We start from the raw sequence: 22,382 nt of genomic DNA, 5'->3' as shown, positions 1-22,382 counted from the left end.
AAGTGCAGTGGGACTACTGGTGCATATTGGCTGCACCTCAATAATAATAATTAATTATTATCGTTAAAGAGTATGGCCAGTATTGCTGTTAAATTATCACTGTAGTGTTAGGTAAGAGCCCACTCACCTGCTGCTTTTTTTCTGAAAACAATTAGTTTTATTGAGTAATTGAGTGCTCAGCTAGAGCAAGAAAAAAGTAGGTGTCGGCGATCCACTACACTAAAGCACTTAGGGCTGTGCAGACTTCCCAAGTTCAATGCCAATATGAAGCAAGCAATAGATTACTGACTTGCTTGAGCTGCTTTTGCAATTTGGAATCGAAATTGTACATTACAATCACAAAGCTTGAAAGATCAAAAGGCACTAAACTAATGGTGTTGCGTGAATTAAAAGAAAGATTCTGCACAGTATTCTGAATGAAAAATGTTCATGACTTCTAAAATAACTACTTATTACAAAAATAAAATAAAATTATAAAAAGCTTCTCCCATTAAAAAAAAAAATACCTTGATGAACCTGGTTTCCGGGTTTTATTTTCATAGACCATTCTAGAAAAATTCCTAAGACCATTTAGGTTTTCTGTGAGAATAAAATTTTGTAATCCTCTGTCCCCCACCTGAGCTACACGTGAGGATTCACAGCTTTGAGTGGCTCCATCGCATGCCTTCACCAATTAATGCCTCACACAGTGGTGCAGCATACACTGTAACATCCTCTGTCCATGACTTCAAACCACCACCTCGGGATTTCCTTACCTAAAGCTTTCTGGCTTCTTTCAATGGCAGTTCTTCTGGTTTGCTCGAATATGGCATCAAAATCAAAGGTGCGGGCTTTCTTCCCTAGAGAGAGGAATGACATTAACTTGGTGTCAAGGCATCTGCCAAAGCCTGTGCTATTACATGTTCTGTGAACGGCTTTTGTGAACTCAACCGGAATGTTTTGTGTAGTTACTAATGTACTGGACTGACACCTTTATGCAAAGCCACTCCAATTTTTACCCATCTACTGTACACTGCTGGGTATGTTACTGGATCAGTTCAGTTGAAGTTCCTTGCTCAAGGAGACAGCAGCAGTGTCTCACCTGGGATTTGAACCCACAACCTTCCAGTTGCGAGTCCAGAAGGTTGATCACTGCTCCACACTGCTACTAATTCACTGTTGGAAAATCTTGCTGCGCGTAGCAAATTACCCAAAGAAGACTGCAAAGGCAGTACAAATTCACACTACAAACCTGAACCACCCAAGTCTCAGTGTTGAAATGCAGTGTGCAACACTAAAATACGTCCCCCATAATCACTACCTGTCTCTCAGCTCTGAGAAGCCCGTTCATACATTTCCCAAGGGAGACATAAAGAGAAACAGAGACTATCACAACAATTACTTTTACTATTCTGCAGATATTTTAGTTTGTCTGCTTTTATTCTGGTTAGGGTGTAAAAGACGTCGTGAACAAAAATAAGTACGTACGTGCAATTATAATATATTGCAGCTTCTTCTGCAGAAGCAATAGTAATACGGTAGTATTAGTAATAACTACATGGTTTTTCGTTTATGGTCCACACTTCTTGACGATTGTTTGGTAACCATAAGAAAACTGTTTATTGAGTTTAATCTCCTTAATTTAAAGGGGAGTAAATTAATCGCTCCGAAGTTCTTGTCATGCAGTTTAGAAACAGGTTGTAAAAAGCTTAATAAATAAAAAGTACTGCAAGCATATACATACCGAACCCGGAGAATCCCATAACAGAAGCAATGTCCGCATCCTTGTCGGAGGTCCCACAAGCTACAAAGAAAGCGAATTCAGCATAAGTTTATTCTTGGGGAAAAAAAAACTTTAATATCTTAAAGTTTCACAAATGCTACGAGCTGTACATGCATTAAACTCGTAAAAAACAGCAAAAGTACAGTAAAGATATTCGATACAGTTATTGAAATTACTGTAATAGCTAGGTAATATACATTGAACCCCACTTGCTTTCAAAATGTTTTTGTAATACACATTGAAAATTAAATGGACAGCTATTAATCTTTGCTGATATTTTAACATTTTCAATCCTAAAACAGCCTACCGTCTTCCAAAAGCCACCCAAAATAATCACAAAAGCTCTACTCTATTTGTATGACACGTTGTGAAACAACCTAATATAAAAACATAAATCGTCTTACAATTCTTGTCTTCACCGGAGTCCATGATTTCAGGTTTCCAATATTTTGCATGACCCGGCAAAACAAAGAGCGCTCATACGAACAGCAACTTAAAATGTGCCGTAATGCCCAATTTGGCCAGCGCCACCTGGCGGTCACTAGTGAAAACTCCCAAAATATTTACAACTGCTCCGTGGTGTATCACAGCAATCTCAAGCTATACAATCATGATAAACTGTGGTATAATGTAGTGAATTCTTATTAATATGGTAAGATACTTCATCAATATCATGCTGAGCAGGATGGGGCCGCTTTATGAAGAATTGACAAATCAATAGCAAAGCTAGCTCAAGCATGTGGATTTTAGGTGAACAGCACGCGTGTACGCTGCACCTTTTAGCACGGAAGATGCCAAAGCTCTTGACGTGGACCTGACTGTGGAGACACAGCAGCACAGCTAGCAGATTAGGCGGGCTGCTGAATGGGCAGCTGCTGTGTCAGTGGAATTAAATAAAAGCCTTTAAACGCCCAACAGAAATGGATTTCGTAAAGACCTAAAAATGTGTCTCTCCAGCTGGGAAACGTGTAGTAAACGAATTGGAAATGTACGTTAGGAAACGGCAATACTACTGCTTTAAATATCTCTTGATATTTGCGGAGTTAACAATATGCTCTGTTTGTTCCTCCCGTACGAGTGCTTTAGTCCACCAGCCACAGGAGCGGCTCTCTCTCAGACAGCAAGTTCACCATAGATATTCAGGACACGGAAACGACAGCCGTGACCTTTCACCCCAGGGACATGAGGCAGGCGGGATACAGGCAGCACGGGAAGAAAAGCGGAGCGAGTGCGGTGTAAATTGTAGTTCTACATTAACTTCATTTTTTACGTTCTTGCATTTCTTTTGCTGTTTGTTTCGTTTTTGGTAAGTCGATCTTCACTATATTAATGATTTCATTGAAGTTCAGGTTTGTGTAAGTACCAGGGTTTGACAGAAAACGCAAGCATGTTTGGTAAGTTGCGAGACAACGTCTATGCCAAGTGATTTTATTAATCAGCTGGCACTGAAGGATATTGCTGTTGACTTCTTTGTGACGTACTTATTTGCTGTTCCTGCTCATGTGGCAATCGCGCTGTGTTTCATGTGTGATGTGAAGCACTTTCATTCAGATCCCGTGATCTGAGCACGCACGTTGAGCCTGTGTAAGCCGTTTAGAATTTGAAGGGGGCGGGAGATGTCTTTAATCGGGCTATAGCTACTTTTCGTTACTATTTTCTCCTTAATGTTTAGTTGTTAGCGTGTCTTGAGTTTTTGTGCTGGGGAGCTGGTCAGCCATCCAGTATCTTAAGGGTGATCCTCTTCCGCACTAGACTAGTGGTTTTGAAGCTCTTAAGAACTGCGGGCATGTTTTAGAAAATACTACTACTGTGGTTCAGGGACCATCCATTGTAATATGGCATGAAACCAAACACTAATGCTGGTATTGGCAGTCAAATCTGAAAGAAATAAATTCACTGCCAGCTACTGAAGACATTTCCGCCTGCATGGGTGAATGTGATTGAGGACCGATTCAAATTCTTGCTGAAGTGTTCCTTCACCGGATCTCGGATCTCACTTTCAGAATCCTTGCGGTAGAGAATCCCTTCAGATGAGTGAATGGTTTACCGTGTCAGCTAGTTTGAAGATTTATGTGTGCGGGCAAAAGACAAAGAAGCTAGCTAGATAGTGGTCGTAGTTAAAGCTAATTGGGAACTGTGGTCTCAAGCTGATCTTTTCAAAGCTAGCTCTGCGTAATTCCAGAAGACCCTGAAACGGCACACTGCAGTGTGTAAACTCAGCTGTCAGTCTGGAGCACATCGCTGAATATAGCCAAGTTAACGTGCTATTGCAGTTGTCAACTTGCTTTTTAAAGCTTTCTTAAGCTGGTTATTGTGGTCACAAGATGTTTCTTGGAGAGTATTTAGTGATTAATTGCATTTGTATCACACTTTTCATTCAGAATGCTTCCCAGATACGAGGGCGACACGCTTGTATCTCATGATGACCAGGAGGCAGAGCGAGAAGCTCACCAGTTCAGTTCAGGGGCAGCTTTAGGGAGGCCCAGGGAGGAATTTAGGCAGGGAATGCCCCTACTGTTCCTCTGCCTGCCCCTACAGAAAACACCCCTACTGTTCCAGAGAGCACCCTGGGATCTTTAAGGACCAAGCAGCCAGCTTGAACGTGTCACTTGAAAGATAACACCTCCCCCGGCGCAGTGTGGCACTGGTTTCAAAATCCTGGTACACCAGGAAGAGCACCACCTACTGGCCCAAGTTACCCATTTGGGAGTGCCTGTTCTAGGTTAGGGGTTCCCCTCCTTTATCCTGGAGACCCCCATGTCTGCTGGTTTTTATTCCAGTCCAGCTACCAGTTACATAATCTTACCCTTAGCTGACCTCATAATAGGGTTAGTTTGTTTACAGTTCCTAAGCGGTGGGAGGCTGACTTTGAATTGTCTTCGTTGCTATACTTTCAGTAGTAGCTTAAGACGTCCAGCTTTTAAGTAGAAAATAAAATTGCTCCGCAGGTTTCACTCAAGCGTCCTATGGGCTCAGCGGGCATGTGGGTCTGGTTTGGACTGTGGTGCTGGACTGCTCTCTCACTCGTGGTGTAAATTCCTGCCCGGCTCGGCATGGGGCTGCGCTGACCCGAATCTCTCCTCACCTGCGGCAGGTGGCTCTTCCCCACACCATGCCGTCCAGCCTGGGTGCCAGCAATCCTGCGGCCGCGCTGCAGGAGGCGCTGGAGAACACCGGGAGGCTCATCGACAGACACCTGCAGGACGACCGCTGCTTCCCTGACCTCTCGGAGCTCCTCAACGTCCCGGCGCACAGTGAGCATCGACTCGTTCGCCGTCTGCCTTCCTGCACCATACCAGTCTTTGGTAGACCTTTGAAAACTGAGGAGAGGACATTGTAAAAAAGTTACAGTCCCCTGTAGTGACTCCAGAGCAGGATGATTCATATGTGCAGTTCACACATTATGTTAGAAATAAAACTGATTACACTTGCATGTTATGACACTTTTTATGATCTACACCGGTACCTCTTTTTACAAACATAATCCGTTCCCAGAAACTCTTTAGTACATCGAAATAATAATAATAATAATAATAATAATAACAACTAACATTCATACTGTTGTTTGTGTTTTTAGTAATAAAAACATGTATTATCTAGTTAAGTGTAATTACACACTTAAGTTTTCTTAACACCTCTTTAAGACCCTCCAATTTCCTCCTTAACACCACGATAAAGTTTAAACCACAAATACTCTTGTGAAAAATAAGAGCGCACACAAGAGCGCATAAAGCAAGAAACGATGAACTGTATCACATATTTCTCTTGTGCCCCTGCGCAGGCTCTCTGCTCACTCTCACCCATACTAGCTAGAGGAATGTGATGCACACACTCGGTATGAAATGAGTCGTATGACGCCTTCCTCTTCACTCTCTGCATTTGGCATCGGTTCTTCGTAGATACAAAATTGGCTTTTGTTTTTCGAAATGTGGGTAACGATTCACATGCTTTGTAGTATCGAATTTTCATAAGAAGAACATTCGTAAAAAGTGGTATGGGTGTATTGGTAACGTAAAACACTTAGCGCACTGCAGGCTGGGATCGGGTTGAACACAAAGCCCAGAATCCCAGCAGATGTAAAACGTGTTCAGGTGGCTTGTTGATGAATGCAATGATAGCACTGTGTTTGCTCTTTCTGATCGGGGAATGCAGAGAAATAATGCAAGGCAGGAACAGAATAGGTTTTGGAAGCTTAAGCATCGCGTGAGGACCGACTCTCACCCTCTTTTCCCCTTGTGCACAGACATGCCCTCCCTGTCGGGAATGTCGGACATGGACTACCCCCTGCAGGGCCCTGGGCTGCTGACCGTGCCCAGCCTGCCCGAGATCAGCCCAGTCCGCAGGGTACCCCTGCCCCCTGAGCTGGTGGAGCAGTTCAGCCGTATCCTTCTGTGCTCCAAGATCCTGCTTTCTCCATCTGCACTCCATCCTGTGTGAATGTTCCCCGATGCTAACAGCACGGGTGGCCCGAAAGCATGGGTTACATTTTTTCTCTCGTCGCTGTCTTGTACAAATAACAGTGAATGTACTCTGTCTGATTGCAGGTAGTTTTAGATATCTGCTGGGGTAAGGAGAAGACAGAGTGCAGCGCAACTCTCAGCACAGCAACATGTCAATACAAGAATGGCACTACAACAAGCAGCCTAACACCTAACACTTCTGTCTTTTTAAAGTTCCACTTGATTATTAATAAATAGCAAGGCTGTAGATGTTTCAACATTTGTCTTCGGTCTTCCAAATTGAAGCTGCCTCGCTCTCCTTCGAGCTGTGAGCTTCCAACCCCAGCAGGCATTTGGGGGCCCAAGACTGTGCCCAAGACCTTCTTGTCTTTTCTGCTAGAGAGTAAGAATTCCCCACAACTCCTCGTGTGTTTCTGCTCTAGTTGAAACAGTCCGGCACAGCAGGGACGAGTGGCTGTGGTGCGTCCATTGCCTGCTGCTGAAGTGTTCGCCAGTAATTAAGCTTTAATGCTGAAGCTCTTTTTGTTTGTGTCATCAGGTGGCAGTTGCCAGCCAGGATAGTGTCTTGATTTAAGTTGGGCCTTAGCTACAGCGTCAAAACCGCAAAGAGCAAGGTTTTTTACCCTGCAGTGTAGCACTGATATTTTCTGTAGAAGTCATGTGTTTGTTCCTTTTGCGCTGGTTGGGTTCTTTACCTCTTCTGTGCACCAGACATGCAGTGCAACTGCATGATGGGAGTCTTCCCAGAGATCAGCAGGGCTTGGCTCACAATCGACAATGACATTTTCATGTGGAACTATGAGGATGGGTACGTACTGATTGCCCCCACTGGGCATCACTCTGGTTGCTCACCCTTTCCCTTCTAAACCTTTTCAAGATTGATTTGTCCTAGAAAATGTTCACAAATGACAGGTCTTACTTAAAATGGATGTGAACCCCTCCCGTGCCAGACCGGCCATAATTGGCCATGGCATGTAATAGTGGGGAGTGGGTGAGTAATGAGAATAGTGATCACAATATTTCTCTTTCACTCCACGGCAGGGGGGATGTTGCCTACTTTGATGGCCTTAGCGAAACCATTCTGTCTGTGGGTCTCGTAAAGCCAAAAGAAGGTAAGAGCAAATTGTACCTGCTTACTGATGCTGAACTCGCTTTCTTTTTTAAACTGGCGCCATGGGCAGTGCGATCTGCAGCGTACTTGTGCATCTGTTGTCACAAGCCTGTCAGTGACCCCCCCCCGGGCTGCTTTCAGGAGTTGGAAAGGGGCCGGGCCTTGAAGTTGCCTCACAGCAGAGCCTGACGTGACACCCGTGTGCTTTCTCCTCTGCAGGGATCTTCCAGCCCCACATCCAGTACCTGCTGGTGCTAGCTACGCCGGTGGACGTCGTCATCCTTGGGCTGAGTTTCCCTGGCTCCCAGGCAGGTAGGGCCTCGGTCTCCTGGTCTTTACCGAACCAAACTGGACCACTGTAAGGGGATGTTTTCGGTCATTCTATTTCCTGCGTGCATGGTTTTCCTTCGACGCACGTTGAAAATGTGGCGCCTTCTGTTCTTGGGTTTTAAATGCTTTTCCACATCGCTCCCACTCGCACCCTCTGGTTCGTGTTTCACTGTTCATTCTGAAGACGTCCCTCCACCGTGTTGACAGTGTTAGGTGATGGTTTGGCAATACTGAGGTTTTATTGTGTGTTAAGAGCTGCGGCATCTCAGTCACGCTTTACCTGTCTCTCCGGCCGATGTCAGGGGCTCTGAATGACAGCATGTCCAGCGGGATGCAGCTGCTGCCTGACCCGCTGTACTCCATCCCCACTGACAACACCTACCTGCTGGCCGTCACCTCCACCGACCTGGGGCGCATATTCCTGGCGGGAAAGGACGGCTGTCTGTACGAGATTGCCTATCAGGTACAGCAGAGACTCCTACTCCCTGAAGCTGGTGCTGTGCAGCAGAGCAGAGCTGTCCCTCTGTGCTCGCCTGGGCTCGGCAGGGCCCATTGCACCAGTTGCATTAGTATTTGTTGGTTCATTTTTTCGACAATGGAGTTTTGTTCCTTGTTTTCTTTAGAGGTCTGCAGTTAGAACCGCTGCTCATTCCACAGACAAAATGGGAGAAGGGCCACCGATTTCACAGTTTTACTGAGATGTCAGTATTAATAACCTTTATATTTTCTGGAGGATTAAGTAATCAGTGGGTTTGGAAGAAGAACGTGATGCACTCCTTTTGACCTGTGTTTGTTACTTGCTGACTTGGCTCTCAGTATAGGTGTTTTCATGAAGAACAATTTGATTATTGCAGATGAATGCATCCCTGCAACCACCTCTGGACACCTGCACTGTGTCCAAGTCCTGCAGCTCTGTACCTTTTGGCTTGAAATGAACCCAGCTGTGGTTAGAGTTTGTGTTGTTGAACTCTGAGAACTGGATTTTTGCAGAAAGGGTCTTTTTGTTGACTTCTTTCTCCGATCAGTATATCAGTCGATTGGAGAAAGCTCAGGGGTGTGTTACCCACACGGCCTGTTGGCAGACAGTTCTTTGGCGGGGTTGTTCACCACATGCTCCCTTCTTCGTATCCCAGGCCGAAGCGGGATGGTTCAGCCAGCGCTGCAGGAAGATCAACCATTCTAAAAGCACCCTCTCCTTCCTCATTCCCTCCGTGCTGCAGTTCACCTTCTCCGAGGACGGTGAGTCGCCCGACCAGCCGCCTCTGGGGTTCACGTCCTTAGAGCTGGGTTTCCTGTTGCTCTTGTTCTCAGCGATTCTGGGGCGCTTTTCAGCTTGTTTTCTTGCTCTCTGCCTGTTCCAGGCAAAACGGTATCAGTAAAATTCTCCATGTTGGTTTGTAGGTGTATTGATGCAGCTCAGAGGTCTCAGTACCACTGAGGGTGCACTGTAGACCTCAGTAGGTGTGCCACCAGCACGTTGCCCTGTATGAGGCAGATTAATTATTTCTTTTTTTTTTCTAGATCCCATTGTCCAGATAGCCATCGACAACAGTCGCAACACTCTCTACACCCGCTCAGAGAAGGGAGTCATTCAGGTAGGACTTTCACCCAGTGTTTTTTCAGGAGATCCAGTGGTAGACGGCACAAGGAAAGCCTAGTAAAAAAATTCTGTAATGTACTTAGTTATTTCCTGCAGCGGTACTGCCTTTTTAATCATTTGGTGTGCTGCAGAAAGTTTGGTATGTTAAAAGTGTGGCAAAAGTCTGTGTCCTGTTCAGAGGGCCGTGCTAATCCCAGCCCTGTGTTGTCCTAGGTTTATGACCTGGGAGTGGACGGACAGGGGATGAGCAGAGTGGCCGGCATGTCCCAGAATTCCATTGTGTCAGCTGCGGGCAACATCGCAAGGTGTGTTTTCACTTCGACAACTGTACAGGCCCCTGCTCGCAAAGAGAGAATCACTTTTACCACGACGGCATCTGTGGGGTTTGAGGTTTACTGTGTTTGCTTCGATTTCTTTCCTTTTCCTCACTCAGGACTATTGATCGGTCGGTCTTCAAGCCCATTGTTCAGATTGCAGTGATTGAGAGGTCTGAGTCCTCGGATTGCCACCTGCTGGCCATTACACATGCAGGTACGGACAGGTGTGATAGAGAGGCACCCTCGCATGTACAGGCAGGTGTTAAATGTATAAGACCCATTTCCACAGTGCAGTATTTGAGTGGAGTAGTCTGGGTGAACTGTCTTGTTCAAAGGTACAACAGCAGTGAGATTCAAACCCACAGCAATTGAGTTGTTAGAGTCCAGAAGCCCACAGAACCTCACTACTAGTCCAGAGTGCTGCCCCTGTTATCTAACTCTTAGTAGTCAGTCAGCCAGCCTGTGTCTAAAAGTTGGCCCCTCGGGATTCTGGAGTTTTGTTCTGACTTTGTCTCTGCAGGTGTTCGCCTATACTTCAGCACCACGCCGTTCTCCCCACCCAACGCCAGGCACACCTCTGCCCGACCCGGCATGCTGGTTCTGGTCCATGTCCGCCTGCCTCCAGGATTCTCAGCCTCCGCCACACTTCAGAAACCCTCCAAAGTCCACAAAGCCCTGTACAGCAAAGGTGCCTTAAATCAAGACATTATTAACCACTAACATTGAGACTTTGTGCAAGAGTAGACTTTAGACAGACATACAGTGTTTGAAGCATAATTGGTGTTTTAGTGCTGTTCTTCAAGCACAGTTGTGTTCTTGCGATTTTGTCGCTGCTGTAGGTGTTCTGCTGATGGCCGCCTCAGAAACAGAAGATGGCGATATCCTGTGGTGCATCAACCACGACTCTTTCCCCTTCAAGAAACCCTTAATGGAAGCACAGGTACATTTCAGCAGCATCCAGCAAACTTGAGTGTGCTTCCAGGACCCCCGAGGATGAGGTTTATTGGATATTTAATACGTTAGTCCCATAATTGGCTATTTGTGCTCTCATATCTAAAGCATTGTAAAGAATCGGAATCATTCAGTGAAACAAGAACGTGTGGACACAGGATTTAAAGCAAGAACAGGAGGTACTTCACAAAACCCAAAGTGTTGGGAGAGTGTGAAACAAGCTACATGTTGATGAAGCCATTGCCCTGGCTTCTTCCAAATAGTGAATGGATTAAATAGATCCTTAAATCTCTTAACTACTCCCAAACATGGTAGATGGGACAAATGGCTTCCTGCCAATGAGATTGAAGTAGAAGATACATGTATTTTTTATCAGTTATTGTAATTGTAAACTGTATTTATTTGCTCTTACATTACATTATATTAATCTTTATGGTGACTAGTGAGCACGAAGGGCCGTATCACATCACAATTCCTGGGACCTCGAATGCTAGTTTGCGACAACATGGCGACTTACGGTACTTTGACAAAGTTCTTGATTTGAAATTTGTAAATTTGTTCTGTGAATTAATTTATTTAATAACCGGTCTGGGAAATTGGGACTGCAGTTCCCCTTTAAATGCTGTTTTAAAGTGACATTCGGAGCTTGCGGGAAAGTGAAGTTTGGAAGGCCTCCTCAAAACTGAAATGTTTTGCATTGTGTGTCCTTGTGTATGTCTGACGCTGACATCATGGCCGGGTTTGGACAGATAATGTCTTGCCCAGCAGTGCCTTGCAGTGTTTGCTGTCGTCCACAGATGACCTCGACTGTGGATGGACACACGTGGTCTCTGTGTGCGGTCGAAGAGTCGAGGGCAGTGAAGGTCGTGACTCCGCTCAACAGGGACCTTGTGCCACACACAGACTCTCCAGTCGTGGTTCAGCAGCACAACATCCCCCCTAAGAAGTTCGTCCTTCTCTCGGCCAAGGTACCTTCACACTGCCCGATTCCTCAGCCTTAGTGCTTCAGGTGCACTAGAGGAGTAGCAGGCTTTCTGTTTATTGTTTCTGGTACCATTTGGTTTTTATTTTTCCTGGGCATCCAACACATCTGGATCTATAATGACCAGATGCAGTACCTAAGAAATGTTTTTTATGTCCTTTTAGTTACTTTTTTTTAAAATTGGAGCTTTTTGTGTGGCTTTCCAAATGATAATGCTATTTGCTTGAAGTATTCTTTCTGCAGAATTAGCGCCTGAAAACAATTTTTGCCAAAGAAAAGTTTCTTGCTTTGAGGCAAAAGACAGCCGCCTGTTGTGTCCTGCCAGAGGGTTTAATAATCAGAAAGTGTCATTGGAACTGACCGCGTTGCATCTAGAAATGAGCCCAGTGAGTGTGTCCTGTGCTGGAGTCCTCACAGAAGGGCGGCCCTGTCTGCGCAGAACTAGACGCTTGTGTCTTTGCTTCAGGGAAGTCACATCTTCCACAAGCTGCGCCCCGTGGATCAGCTGAGGCACCTGCTGGTGAGCTGTGCCGGGGGAGATGGGGAGGAGATCGAGAGATTCTTCAAGCTGCACAGGGTGAGCGTTGCGGAGCGCCGCTGGCTTCAGTGGTGATCAGTTTATGCTATTTTCGAATTACAGATTGCATTTCATCCTACTAGGAGCCACAGCGGTGGCACATTGGAGTTAGGGTTTCTGTTCCCAATGTTGCGGTCCCTCACGCTGGACGTATCTTGTGTCTCTGCAGGAGGAGCAGGCCTGTGCCACCGCTCTGATCCTGGCCTGTTCCAGCGCTGCCTATGACAGAGAGGTGTCCCTGTGGGCCTCCAGGGCCTTCTTCAGGTGCGGCACCTTTCAGCCTCTTCCAGAAAACTGGTGCATTTGTCAGTGGAAGACTTCTCAGAGGAATTATCATGAAGCAGCAGTAAAAGTTTTAAATTTAAAATTTTAACGTATATGTGGGCACTGGTTTGTTTTGATGTTGTCCCATACAAAATAGCATGATGGAAGCCAGGTGTTTCTGATGCTCTAATTTTTCAGTGAATGCCTGGTTTCAGGATTTCCATTTTCTTGATTTGAATCTATCTTTCATTGGCTTTTGTAAGTATAGAAGTGCTTTAAGTAGAAGATAAAAAGTTTTTTTAATCAATTAAAGGCTGCTAATTGTAACAAAGTATAATGAGGAGTGGTGGCTTCAGTTCCTGCAGGAGAGAAACTGAGGTGATGCAGTTTGCAGGATTACAGCAAGGTTTTGAAAATTTGGTGTCAGCTAGATTTGTAACAAGTCAGTTGGAGCAAGGGTTTGAAAAACAACAATTGTCATGGTGCTTCTCCACGCAGTTTCCAGCACACATTGTCTCTGCGAGTAGTCAATTACTCACAAACAAAAAAAACTCCAATTTTTTCTTCAGAGCAATAGCCGACTCCTTGAGATACCGATATAAGCAAAGCGGGCCAACTAAGCTACTTCGGGGCAAATAAATAAGAGTTCAAATCGAAGCAGTAATCTTCTCACTTTCACTTCGCTCCATCTTGTGACGCTTCCACTGTGCTGCAGCGCCTAGTTTGTCCACAAGCTGAGCCCGCCTTTTGTCTCTCGCCTCCACCTTTCTCTTCCCTGCATCTCCAGGGTCAGCTGTGACCTGTCACCGGGGAGCCTGGGAATCGCATTGTTTCAGGAGGCAGTGAAACGCAGCTGGATTTGGTGTAACAATCCTGCAGAACCGCATTGGAAATTCTTGGAGTTGCTGGAGCCCTGGTATATAACTGCGGCCTCTGTGCGTGCTGTGTTGCAGGTATGGAGGAGAGGCACAGATGCGCTTCGCTTCTGCCCTGTCAGCTCCTGTCAGCAGCGTGGGACCCATGCTGAGTTCACCCGTGCCTGGTAAGTGACAAGAGAAACGGGATGGGGGTGCATCTCAGAAATCAGTGGAGCGTTTGTTGCAGGATCATTACTCAACACTGCAGGTATGCCTTACTTCCAGAGTTCTTAACTTTCTTTGCTGTGGGACACTAGGAAGACCGGTTTTCAAAGCCTTTTTAGTAACTTCAGTTCAAGCCTATAGTGCACTTGAACATGATTTTCTGTAATCTCAATATTGCCAATTTGCTGTTTAAGCTTCAGTGGTTTGAGAGATTCTTGACTTCTAGCACGGTGTAGGTGTGTCCTTGAGACGTCTTTGATTCTGTGTTGTGCAGCATTAAGTCATCGCAGTGATGTTTGTTTTCATCCTTTGCTCTTGCTGTAGGTTCCCCTCTGCCCATCAGCAGTCCAGTTCCCAATCCCAGCTTCCTGGCCACCCCTGCTCCAGGTACTCTACCTCTGGCCTTCACACAGGCCCTGTCCTTTCCTTCTTCTTTTCCTTCTCAGCATCCTAACCAGAACAGTTTCTCCATCTTTAGTTCGTTTCATTCTACAGCTCTGTAGTATGACCTGGATAGGGCTGGCTGCTTAAAACGAACAGTTCTGAAGTACATCATGCAGCTGTAGACAGTGTGAAGCGAACCGCATGCTAATGAAGCATGTAGTTACACAAGTCTGCACGGGTCACAGTCTGGGAAGGGGTAATGATCTTTACATGCAGAAATCTCTGTGACAGGGAAGCTTCGCTTGTCGCTTTCAGAAGTACAGTCATCGGCTTGGTACGTTAGATACTCTTGAGGTATGGCAAGTCGAGCAGATGTGTTGTGTGCTGTTTCAGTCTTAGGTGGCAGCTGCAGCGTGTTTGGCATTGCACACCACTGACACTATTAAGATATCGGGCTTTTAAAATTCATTTCTCCAAGCTTTTCTGTCTCAGAAGGATATTTTCGGTCAGAGAGCATATTTAAAACTTTGTCATAGCTGGTTTTCAGCCACATGCCATGTCTCTTGTCGCCCCCCCTCTGTATCTCAGGGTCCTACCCCCCGAGTGTGTCCACCCCCTTTGTGCAGGCGCCCTCCATGGGTCAGGCTGGAGCGCCCATCACTGCCATGGCTGGACCGGAGGTGGTGTTCTCGGGGAAGCATAACGGCATCTGCATTTACTTCAGCAGGATCCTGGGGTAAGGCTCCTGCTCTGATCCCACTGCTAACACCACTCACACACAACTCGTCCCTACACAGTTGCCTCGTATTCAGCAACTCATTGCTCGCTCCAGCTCGGCTACGCCAGTCGGTGGATAGAATTGTGCAAAGTGTGAATGGAATAACGATTTGTAATTAGTCTCTCTTAGGTAGCAAGCAAGGAACGGCAAGCCAGAATGACGAGCAGATTTTGAAGGATAGCTGTATTGGACGTTGATTTCAGCACCATGTCCAATGACAGTGTGTTGTTGAAGTTTTGGCTGCTGATCTGTGGCTGTGCGTTGAAAAGTGCTTCCTTTATTTTGATAGGAATATCTGGGATGGAAGCCTGGCAACGGAGAAGACCATCAGTACAGGAAATCAACAGGTCACCATTGTGAGTAGAACTTCAAAATAGAAAGGAAGCGTTTCTATTTAATATTTTGAGATGTTCGAGCAATATGTGTATAGAAGCTGTTGAGCTTGGGTGTGAATCTACTTCTTGATATCGAAGACCAAATGGCTGTTCACTTTATCTCCTGAATTGTGGTGTTGGCATAACTAATGCAATAATATGCGAATAAGAAAATAAATAACAGCATAGTAGTTTAGCATGTTTTTCATGTGGCAGAAAAGGCTGACACATGCCTGCTGTGTCTGCAAGACTGAGCTGATGAATGGCTCAATTTCAGATGGAGAGCTCTGTGCCTTCCTCAGTCCTGGAATCGGTACTTCAGGAGCTGAGGGGGTTGAAGGATTTCCTGGATAAGAACTCACAGTTCAGCCCTGGCTCGCTGGGAGCTGTCAGGTAGGAAAAAACTGTGTAAAGGTTACAAAAAAGAGGAGGCCATCCGACCCATGCAGCCAATTTGGTAGATAGTAGTTTATTAATATTTAAGACACAGTGATTTCCAGCTTGATGGATATACTTGAGACCTTAATGACCCAAGTTATAAACAGAGTTTTGGAATATTTGGGCCTTGAGGACCAAGTGTGTCATAAAATATGTGTTAGTTCTTACTGGTAGAGGTACTCATATTCTTGTAAGAGCTTTTTTAAGATGTGGCTGATGCTGTCCAGCCCCTCTGTGTCTGATTAATGTGAAAGCAGCACCTAGTCACGCCCATCTCAGTAACGTGTCTGTGCTGTAGTTTCAGCTCCCCTGGCAACCTGCAGCAGAGGCTGCTGGGATTCATGCGGCCGGATGGAGGCAGTTCACAGCAAGTGCAGCAGGAGCTGCAGAGGAAGTACCACAGTAAGTGCCCCTGCGTCATTCCACATTCCTGCCACACCCCGTGTTTCGACGTTCGTTTCAGTGACCTGCCTGCCTTTAGAGATGTTCAATCCCAAATTACTGACCAAAAAAGGCTGATTTGACTGTGTATTCCAGTAGTGAATGAAAATGTAAAACATGCACTTGGCACTTATCTGCTTCCTTTTGGTGGGTAAGTAGCTTGCTTTTAAGTTTTAGGATAATTGTATTCTCATCCTCCATATCTAGTTCTTAAACTAGATGGTTTGCTTTTGAAACAGATATCGTGCTGAGCAAATCACTCTTGCCTTAACCAGCATCTGCAATTCATTTGTATTGACCTATAGGTGATACTACCATCTGTTTATTTTCAAAATAAAGGTCATATTTTTATGCTTATGATTTATCTCTGGCTCGGGGCTAATCTGTTCCATGGCTGCTGGTGGGTACATTTTTGTGTCTTCTCAATAAAATGGTTTTATTCTACATCTTTTAGAAATCCAATTACTGTTATGTATCTGAAGGAAGGATGTAGCAACTACATTGCATGTGGAAGTGTAGACTTGAGAAATTGATCAGAGGACCGATTATGCTTTGCTTTAAAAGGAGAGCTAGTCATATTGCAGTTTGCAAGGTGCGCATATAAACCTGCTGGTGCAATGAAACAAGTCATTGTTGCTTCTTTTTGGTTTGGCCTAAAGGCTGAAAGGATACCAGCCTCCCTGTGAAGAGCTTTCTGTTTTTAATGTAATTCAGTTCATCAGGAGGCACTTAAGACAGTAGCTGTGGCGATAATTAATGTCTTGCTGTACACAGTCCTCAGCAGGATGTTGCAGCATGGTCCCAAGTACGATGCCTGGTGGTGATGATGATGATGATGTTCTGATCTTGCAGCCGAGGCCCAGGCCTACGAGAAGATCTCGCTCCAGGGGATCCAGCAGCTGGTCCACCACACCTGTCAGACCCTGGCGCTGTGGAAGCTGCTGTGTGACCACCAGTTTGGCCTCATCCTGAATGACCTGCCCAAGGTGAGCCCTGCAAACCCCTCTGGCACTTAGCAAGAGCTCTCGCTGAAGGGCTCTGCTGTCTCCCCTAGCACTGCACCTTGGCAAAGCTATTTTTATTTCAAGGTCTGTGTGTTCCTGTCCTGGTACCTGTTTTTTGCAAAACACATGTTTTTTGTTTCTAAGATGTATATAAGATGTTCTACATAAGGCACGCTTTTAGTTTTGGACAGTTTGCATGCAGACATGACACCTCGGACTTTGTCCTTGTGATCTAAAAAGCTAAGCTAAGAGCTTTTCTTCAAGGGCCTCAGGGAATTTCCTTTGAAATTGTGATTGGGTGGTTTCCTCCAGACACCAGCTCTTATAGATTGTGAAATGCTTTGCATCCTATAACCGATTATAAGGAATCATATTTTCTCTGGGTTCCCCCTCTTGTTTCTGAACAGGTCCTTCTGTTTAGACAGTCTGGATTTGAAATACAACAGTCAAACCTTCCCCTGCACTCTCCTCTGCTCCAGAGTGTGCTGATTCAGCACCTTTAACCTCTTAGTGGTTGGTTGTGGTCTTGGCAGAAGAAGTTTGACGTTTTTTCTTTGCGTTTTCCAGGAGTTTCAGGAGCAGGTGAAGGTGAGCAGCTTCAAGGACATTGTGATCCGAGGGAGGGAGCTGACGGGCGCGCTCATCACCTCCCTCATTAACTGCTACATCAAGGACAGCGCCTCTGTGGACGCTATCAGCTGCCACCTCCGTGAGACCTGCCCCCTGCTGTACAGCAGCGATGACTCGGTGTGCTCCAAGGTGAGTCCCACCCTCCCCAGCACGGAGAGGAGTAGGTGTGTTTGCTCTTGCCTTGGTCTGATGCCTTTTCTACTGGGTTATGATTTAAAGTAGGAGGCTGATGTACAGCCCAGATTGACACCGTCTGAATTTGCTCTCTCTTTGGCATTTGAAAATGGGTTTTGGACAGGTTGGACACAAGTGGCTGGAAATGCAACTTTTATAATACCTTTGAGGCTTAGGAACTACCAGCCTGTTCATGAAATGAAATTAGAAGACAAACAAAATACTCCAAAGGTACAGAAATTTAAAGAGGGAAGTTAACCAAAATGGTAAATGAGGGCAATGGAAATAGAAGGTCAGAGGTTGCCTCTTATTTGTTTGGATATAAGTGGCTTCTAGGGCCACCAGTGCTGAGAGAACCTGTCTTGTCCTCCAGGCTAACGAGCTGCTGCAGAGCACCAGGCAGATCCAGAACAAGGCGGAGAGGGAGAAGATGCTACGCGAGTCACTGCGCCTCTACCAGCAGATCAGCCACCAGACGGACCTGCCCCACGTGTGCGCACAGTACCGCCAAGGTGAGGGATCCTAGCTGCTCTGAGGGAGGGACTTGGGGCCCTGTGCCAGGAAAACATGCTTAAGCACAATACAGGTGCTTCAGATCTGCAGCATCTGGTCAGTGGCTTCCAATACTAGCTGTTTGTGCTCTCATGCACAGGTGATTTCGGGTTGAGGAGCCAATTACAGTTGTGCTATGCGTTGTGTTATTTTGTTTGACAGGGCAAAGCAAAACAAAGCGCTACTATTTTTCAAACCTAATTGCATACATGCACATTTGATGTAGTGACAGTTTGATGATCAGTAGACCAACTTGCTTAAGAAAGAAAGGTATTTGCATCCTCCTATAGCAAATGTTACTCACACCACTGGTTTGCAGCTCTGGTCCAGAAGAGCAGTTGGTTGATCTGGTATTCATTCCAGTTGAGCCTTCAGTTTCTTGAAACAGGCTCTTTGTGTAATCACTCAGGACTAATGTCACCTGACTGAAGTTGCTTGTAAAAGCTTAAGGAAAGGGCCTGGCCTGGACCATAGCCGTAGTCTTGCTATCCTCTTGGATGCTCGTGTCTCAGCTGTCCCTCAGGCGTCCTGTGTTTCACACAGACCTAGCTGTGGCTGTCACGGTCCCTGTCTTTCTCTCTGGCTCAGTGCGCTTCTATGAGGGAGTGGTGGAGTTGTGTCTGACTGCAGCTGACAAGAAGGACCCCCAGAGGCTGGGACCCCATTTCTACAAGAACGGGGAGCCTGAAGAGGATGCTGCCGGACAACAAGCCTTCCAGGAGAGGTAGGCCTCCTTCTGATTTTACGTTCGGTTTCTGATTAAACCGCTCATTCAGTACCACCCACTAGTAACAAGCCCTGGGTGCATCACATGCTATTGAATAAATTTGATGTCATTTTGTACTGCTGGTGTGCAGATGTACATACCAGATGTAGGCTCATTATTTGTTCAGTAGTATGTGCAAGCCCCAATCCACTGCTTTATCTTTATTGTCCAAAAAATATTAAAATAGGAGGTTGCCAAATTAAGAATTCTGAAGTATGGTATCATTTTGCTAGATAAATGACTGGGTGTGCAGATCAGGTATTAAATTATGAATAATTGTACGTACTCCAGTGCAGTTACTCACACCACAGGTGTGATGAAGGAAAATGAAAATGAAGATGGATGAGGAAGTGTTGTGTTGACCTGCTGCTCGGGGTGTTGTGATTTTCGAGCTGATGGATGACCATGTGGTCCTGTGTGCAGGTTAAACAGCTACAAGTGCATCACCGACGCAATGCAGGATTTGGTGAATCAGAGCAAGGCGGCCCCCCAGTCTCCCAGCGTGCCCAAGCAGCCCGGCCCCCCCGTGATGTCATCAGACCCCAACATGCTCAGCAACGAAGACGCAGCTGCACATGTCAGTACTGCTTTCAGAAGGGGCAATGTGGTTTCTGTCTCGCAAATGTAATCTTACATGTTGGGCTGGTTTTTAATCCAGAAGGTGGTTCACTCCCCTACCTTTGTTCCTTGATCTCAGTTTCTGTTCTTAGAGTGCAAAGTGTTTTCAGAAAGACTTCTGTGCTGCCCCATACTGAACTTTGTAGTGTCTGTCCAAGAAAGCTCATAGATGCTTTATTTTTTCTCAAGAAATAAGGGCAGCAGCACACAGCTGTCTTTATCTTTGCAGAACTTTTGATTATGAATCATCTTTTTGTTTATTAATGTGCTCTGAATTTCTAAGTGATTAGGTCCATAGTTTAGTGTAAACGAGCCTGGAGTTTGATGTTGGGATTTAGCACTAAAATGAAACTTGACCCAGGGTGATAGAGATAGATAATACTCATTTTATTTTACAATAAGTACAGAACATGTATTTATGTCTAAAAACTTAAAAGACGTCTAAAAGACGCATGTTTGTGTCTTTTCTGTCCACAGTTTGAGCAGATGATCGGGCTAGCCCAGCGTTCTAAGGACGAGCTCTTTCACATCGCCCTTTACAACTGGCTCATCCAGGCTGACCTCACCGACAAGCTGCTGGAGGTGAGAGGGAGCTACAGCATCTCAGGAGTGCGATCAGCATGACTTAAACAGTCCCTGCAGAGAATTTGAACAGCACAGTTCTCTCTTCCACACTCAACAGATGTTTGCAAATCCAACTGGGCTGTTTAAATCATGGCCTTAGACTCCTACACAGTGGGTTTTTATTGATTCGTGGAAAAAAATAATTTTCCGGAGGCACATAAAGAACTGTTGCATGCTGATGAGTGTCCTGGGCAGTGTTTGACTGTTGCCAGCTTTGGAACCTAATGTAAATTCCCCATTTACATGGAAAAAGGTCTGGTTTTAAAGAATAGACTATCCTGCAAGCTTGTTGGTGAAAGCTTTCTTAACAATCGAGGCGAATTAAATGCAGGAACATGGTACCATGCCTCTGTAGCATTGTAGGGAAATGCACTGAGGGTCAGAGCATTTTTGACCTGGTGACTTTTGTAGAATCATACTGAGATTTAAATAACTCTGGTTTTCGGAGTTGGTGGCTAAATCGAGGAAAACCAGGGCATCAGCTTCAACAACATTGCTGTGTGGCCTGTTTTAAATGCACTACCACGTAGTTTCCACCTGTGCCCTCCAATTGGTGTTTCAGCATTCATTCTGAAGAAGTCCGCAGGGTTGACTGAATGAAGGCCCAAAAACATTTTGAATGCTCATATTCAAATTGCGCAAGTCTTTTAAAGGAAGATCGACACTTCTGGGTCTCCAGCTTGTTGTGAGTTTACTGCTCCCTCCTCGAAGCCCTTCAGCTGCTCACTCGCACGGCGTCCTCTTCCTCGCAGGTAAACTCCCCGTACCTGGAGGAGCACTTGATGCGCATGATGAAGCAGGACCAGAACAAGGTGCGCTACATGGACCTGCTGTGGCGCTACTACGAGAAGAGCAGGAACTTCAGCAAGGCCGCACACGTGCTGGCACGGCTGGCAGACATGCACAGGTGAGCAGCAGGGTCACTGCTGGAGAGGTGTGTGTGTGTGTGCACAGTAATCGACAGGCAGACATGCACAGGTGAGCAGCAGGGTCACTGCTGGAGAGGTGTGTGTGTGTGCACAGTAATCAACAGGCAGACATGCACAGGTGAGCAGGCAGGTCACTGCTGGAAAGGTGTGTGTGTGTGTCTGCACAGTAATCAACAGGCAGACATGCACAGGAGAGCAGCAGGGTCACTGCTGGAGAGGTGTGTGTGTGTGCACAGTAATCAACAGGCAGACATGCACAGGTGAGCAGGCAGGTCACTGCTGGAGAGGTGTGTGTGTGTGCACAGTAATCAACATGCAGACACGCACAGGAGAGCAGGCAGGTCACTGCTGGAAAGGTGTGTGTGTGTGCACAGTAATCGACAGGCAGACATGCACAAGTGAGCAGCAGGGTCACTGCTGGAGAGGTCTGTGTGTGTGTGCACAGTAATCGACAGGCAGACATGCACAAGTGAACAGCAGGGTCACTGCTGGAGAGGTGTGTGTGCACAGTAATCGACAGGCAGACATGCACAAGTGAACAGCAGGGTCACTGCTGGAGAGGTCTGTGTGTGTGCACAGTAATCGACAGGCAGACATGCACAAGTGAACAGCAGGGTCACTGCTGGAGAGGTCTGTGTGTGTGTGCACAGTAATCGACAGGCAGACATGCACAGGTGAGCAGCAGGGTCACTGCTGGAGAGGTGTGTGTGTGTGCACAGTAATCGACAGGCAGACATGCACAGGTGAGCAGGCAGGTCACTGCTGGAGAGGTGTGTGTGTGCACAGTAATCGACAGGCAGACATGCACAGGTGAGCAGGCAGGTCACTGCTGGAAAGGTGTGTGTGTGTGCACAGTAATCAACAGGCAGACATGCACAGGTGAGCAGCAGGGTCACTGCCTGGAGAGGTGTGTGTGTGTGCACAGTAATCGACAGGCAGACATGCACAGGTGAGCAGCAGGGTCACTGCTAGAGTAGTGTGTGTGTGTGTGCACAATAATCGACAGGCGGACATGCACAGGAGAGCAGGCAGGGTCACTGCCTGGGTAGTGTTTGTGTGCACAGTAATTGGCCGTCTTTCTAAGTGTGTCCCAATCTGCATCTACCTTCTAGCAGCCCACTGCAATGTTACAACCGCAGAGCAAGTGTCCATCACAGTGATTTTAGCCAATTCTTTGTCTGCTGTACACAGTTTTTCTCTGTACAGATTTGCATGGGCTCTACTGACTGGATAA

The 22,382-nt window shown here is 46.1% G+C and overlaps 2 protein-coding genes across 8 annotated transcripts in view; one reads left to right on the top strand and one right to left on the bottom strand.

Annotated features, from left to right (window-relative positions):
- LOC102682553 (WD repeat-containing protein 70) overlaps window positions 1–2,257 on the bottom strand; it is a 111,810-nt gene extending 109,553 nt beyond the window's left edge. The window contains exons 1-3 of one of the 2 annotated variants that reach the window (XM_006627289.3): window positions 2,167–2,257; window positions 1,724–1,783; window positions 756–839 (exon numbers count right to left, since the gene is read on the bottom strand). In XM_006627289.3, the coding sequence (XP_006627352.2) occupies window positions 756–839; window positions 1,724–1,783; window positions 2,167–2,191 (169 nt within the window). In that variant the 5' untranslated portion in view covers window positions 2,192–2,257. The remainder of the gene's footprint in view (window positions 1–755; window positions 840–1,723; window positions 1,784–2,166) is intronic. The other variant, XM_015340380.2, reaches the window with a different exon arrangement.
- Window positions 2,258–2,912: 655 nt separating this feature from the next.
- The window catches only part of nup155 (nucleoporin 155), a 26,973-nt gene continuing 7,503 nt past the window's right edge, over window positions 2,913–22,382 (top strand). Inside the window, exons 1-29 of one of the 6 annotated variants that reach the window (XR_001477762.2) lie at window positions 2,913–3,068; window positions 4,857–5,016; window positions 6,006–6,143; window positions 6,934–7,030; window positions 7,264–7,334; window positions 7,553–7,645; window positions 7,966–8,126; window positions 8,797–8,902; window positions 9,185–9,258; window positions 9,477–9,568; window positions 9,697–9,794; window positions 10,101–10,268; window positions 10,420–10,520; window positions 11,329–11,499; window positions 11,980–12,090; window positions 12,260–12,354; window positions 13,308–13,396; window positions 13,761–13,823; window positions 14,409–14,556; window positions 14,888–14,954; window positions 15,250–15,365; window positions 15,709–15,812; window positions 16,704–16,837; window positions 17,423–17,614; window positions 18,033–18,171; window positions 18,800–18,935; window positions 19,401–19,554; window positions 20,073–20,177; window positions 20,972–21,126. Coding sequence is in view for 4 of the 6 variants with exons in the window: in XM_015340376.2 (XP_015195862.1) it covers window positions 4,875–5,016; window positions 6,006–6,143; window positions 6,934–7,030; window positions 7,264–7,334; window positions 7,553–7,645; window positions 7,966–8,126; window positions 8,797–8,902; window positions 9,185–9,258; window positions 9,477–9,568; window positions 9,697–9,794; window positions 10,101–10,268; window positions 10,420–10,520; window positions 11,329–11,499; window positions 11,980–12,090; window positions 12,260–12,354; window positions 13,308–13,396; window positions 13,761–13,823; window positions 14,409–14,556; window positions 14,888–14,954; window positions 15,250–15,365; window positions 15,709–15,812; window positions 16,704–16,837; window positions 17,423–17,614; window positions 18,033–18,171; window positions 18,800–18,935; window positions 19,401–19,554; window positions 20,073–20,177; window positions 20,972–21,126 (3,320 nt within the window). In the remaining 2 variants the exon portion in view is untranslated. Of the gene's footprint in view, window positions 3,069–3,247; window positions 3,347–4,465; window positions 4,485–4,710; window positions 5,017–6,005; window positions 6,144–6,933; window positions 7,031–7,263; window positions 7,335–7,552; window positions 7,646–7,965; window positions 8,127–8,796; window positions 8,903–9,184; window positions 9,259–9,476; window positions 9,569–9,696; window positions 9,795–10,100; window positions 10,269–10,419; window positions 10,521–11,328; window positions 11,500–11,979; window positions 12,091–12,259; window positions 12,355–13,307; window positions 13,397–13,760; window positions 13,824–14,408; window positions 14,557–14,887; window positions 14,955–15,249; window positions 15,366–15,708; window positions 15,813–16,703; window positions 16,838–17,422; window positions 17,615–18,032; window positions 18,172–18,799; window positions 18,936–19,400; window positions 19,555–20,072; window positions 20,178–20,971; window positions 21,127–22,382 lie in introns of those variants that run through there. The other 5 variants (XR_001477761.2, XM_015340376.2, XM_015340377.2 and 2 more) reach the window with 5 other exon arrangements.

The sequence above is a fragment of the Lepisosteus oculatus genome, chromosome 3 (genome assembly GCF_040954835.1).
Source record: "Lepisosteus oculatus isolate fLepOcu1 chromosome 3, fLepOcu1.hap2, whole genome shotgun sequence".
Classification (NCBI taxonomy): domain Eukaryota; kingdom Metazoa; phylum Chordata; class Actinopteri; order Semionotiformes; family Lepisosteidae; genus Lepisosteus; species Lepisosteus oculatus.
This window is presented reverse-complemented; position numbering and strand designations above follow the sequence as displayed.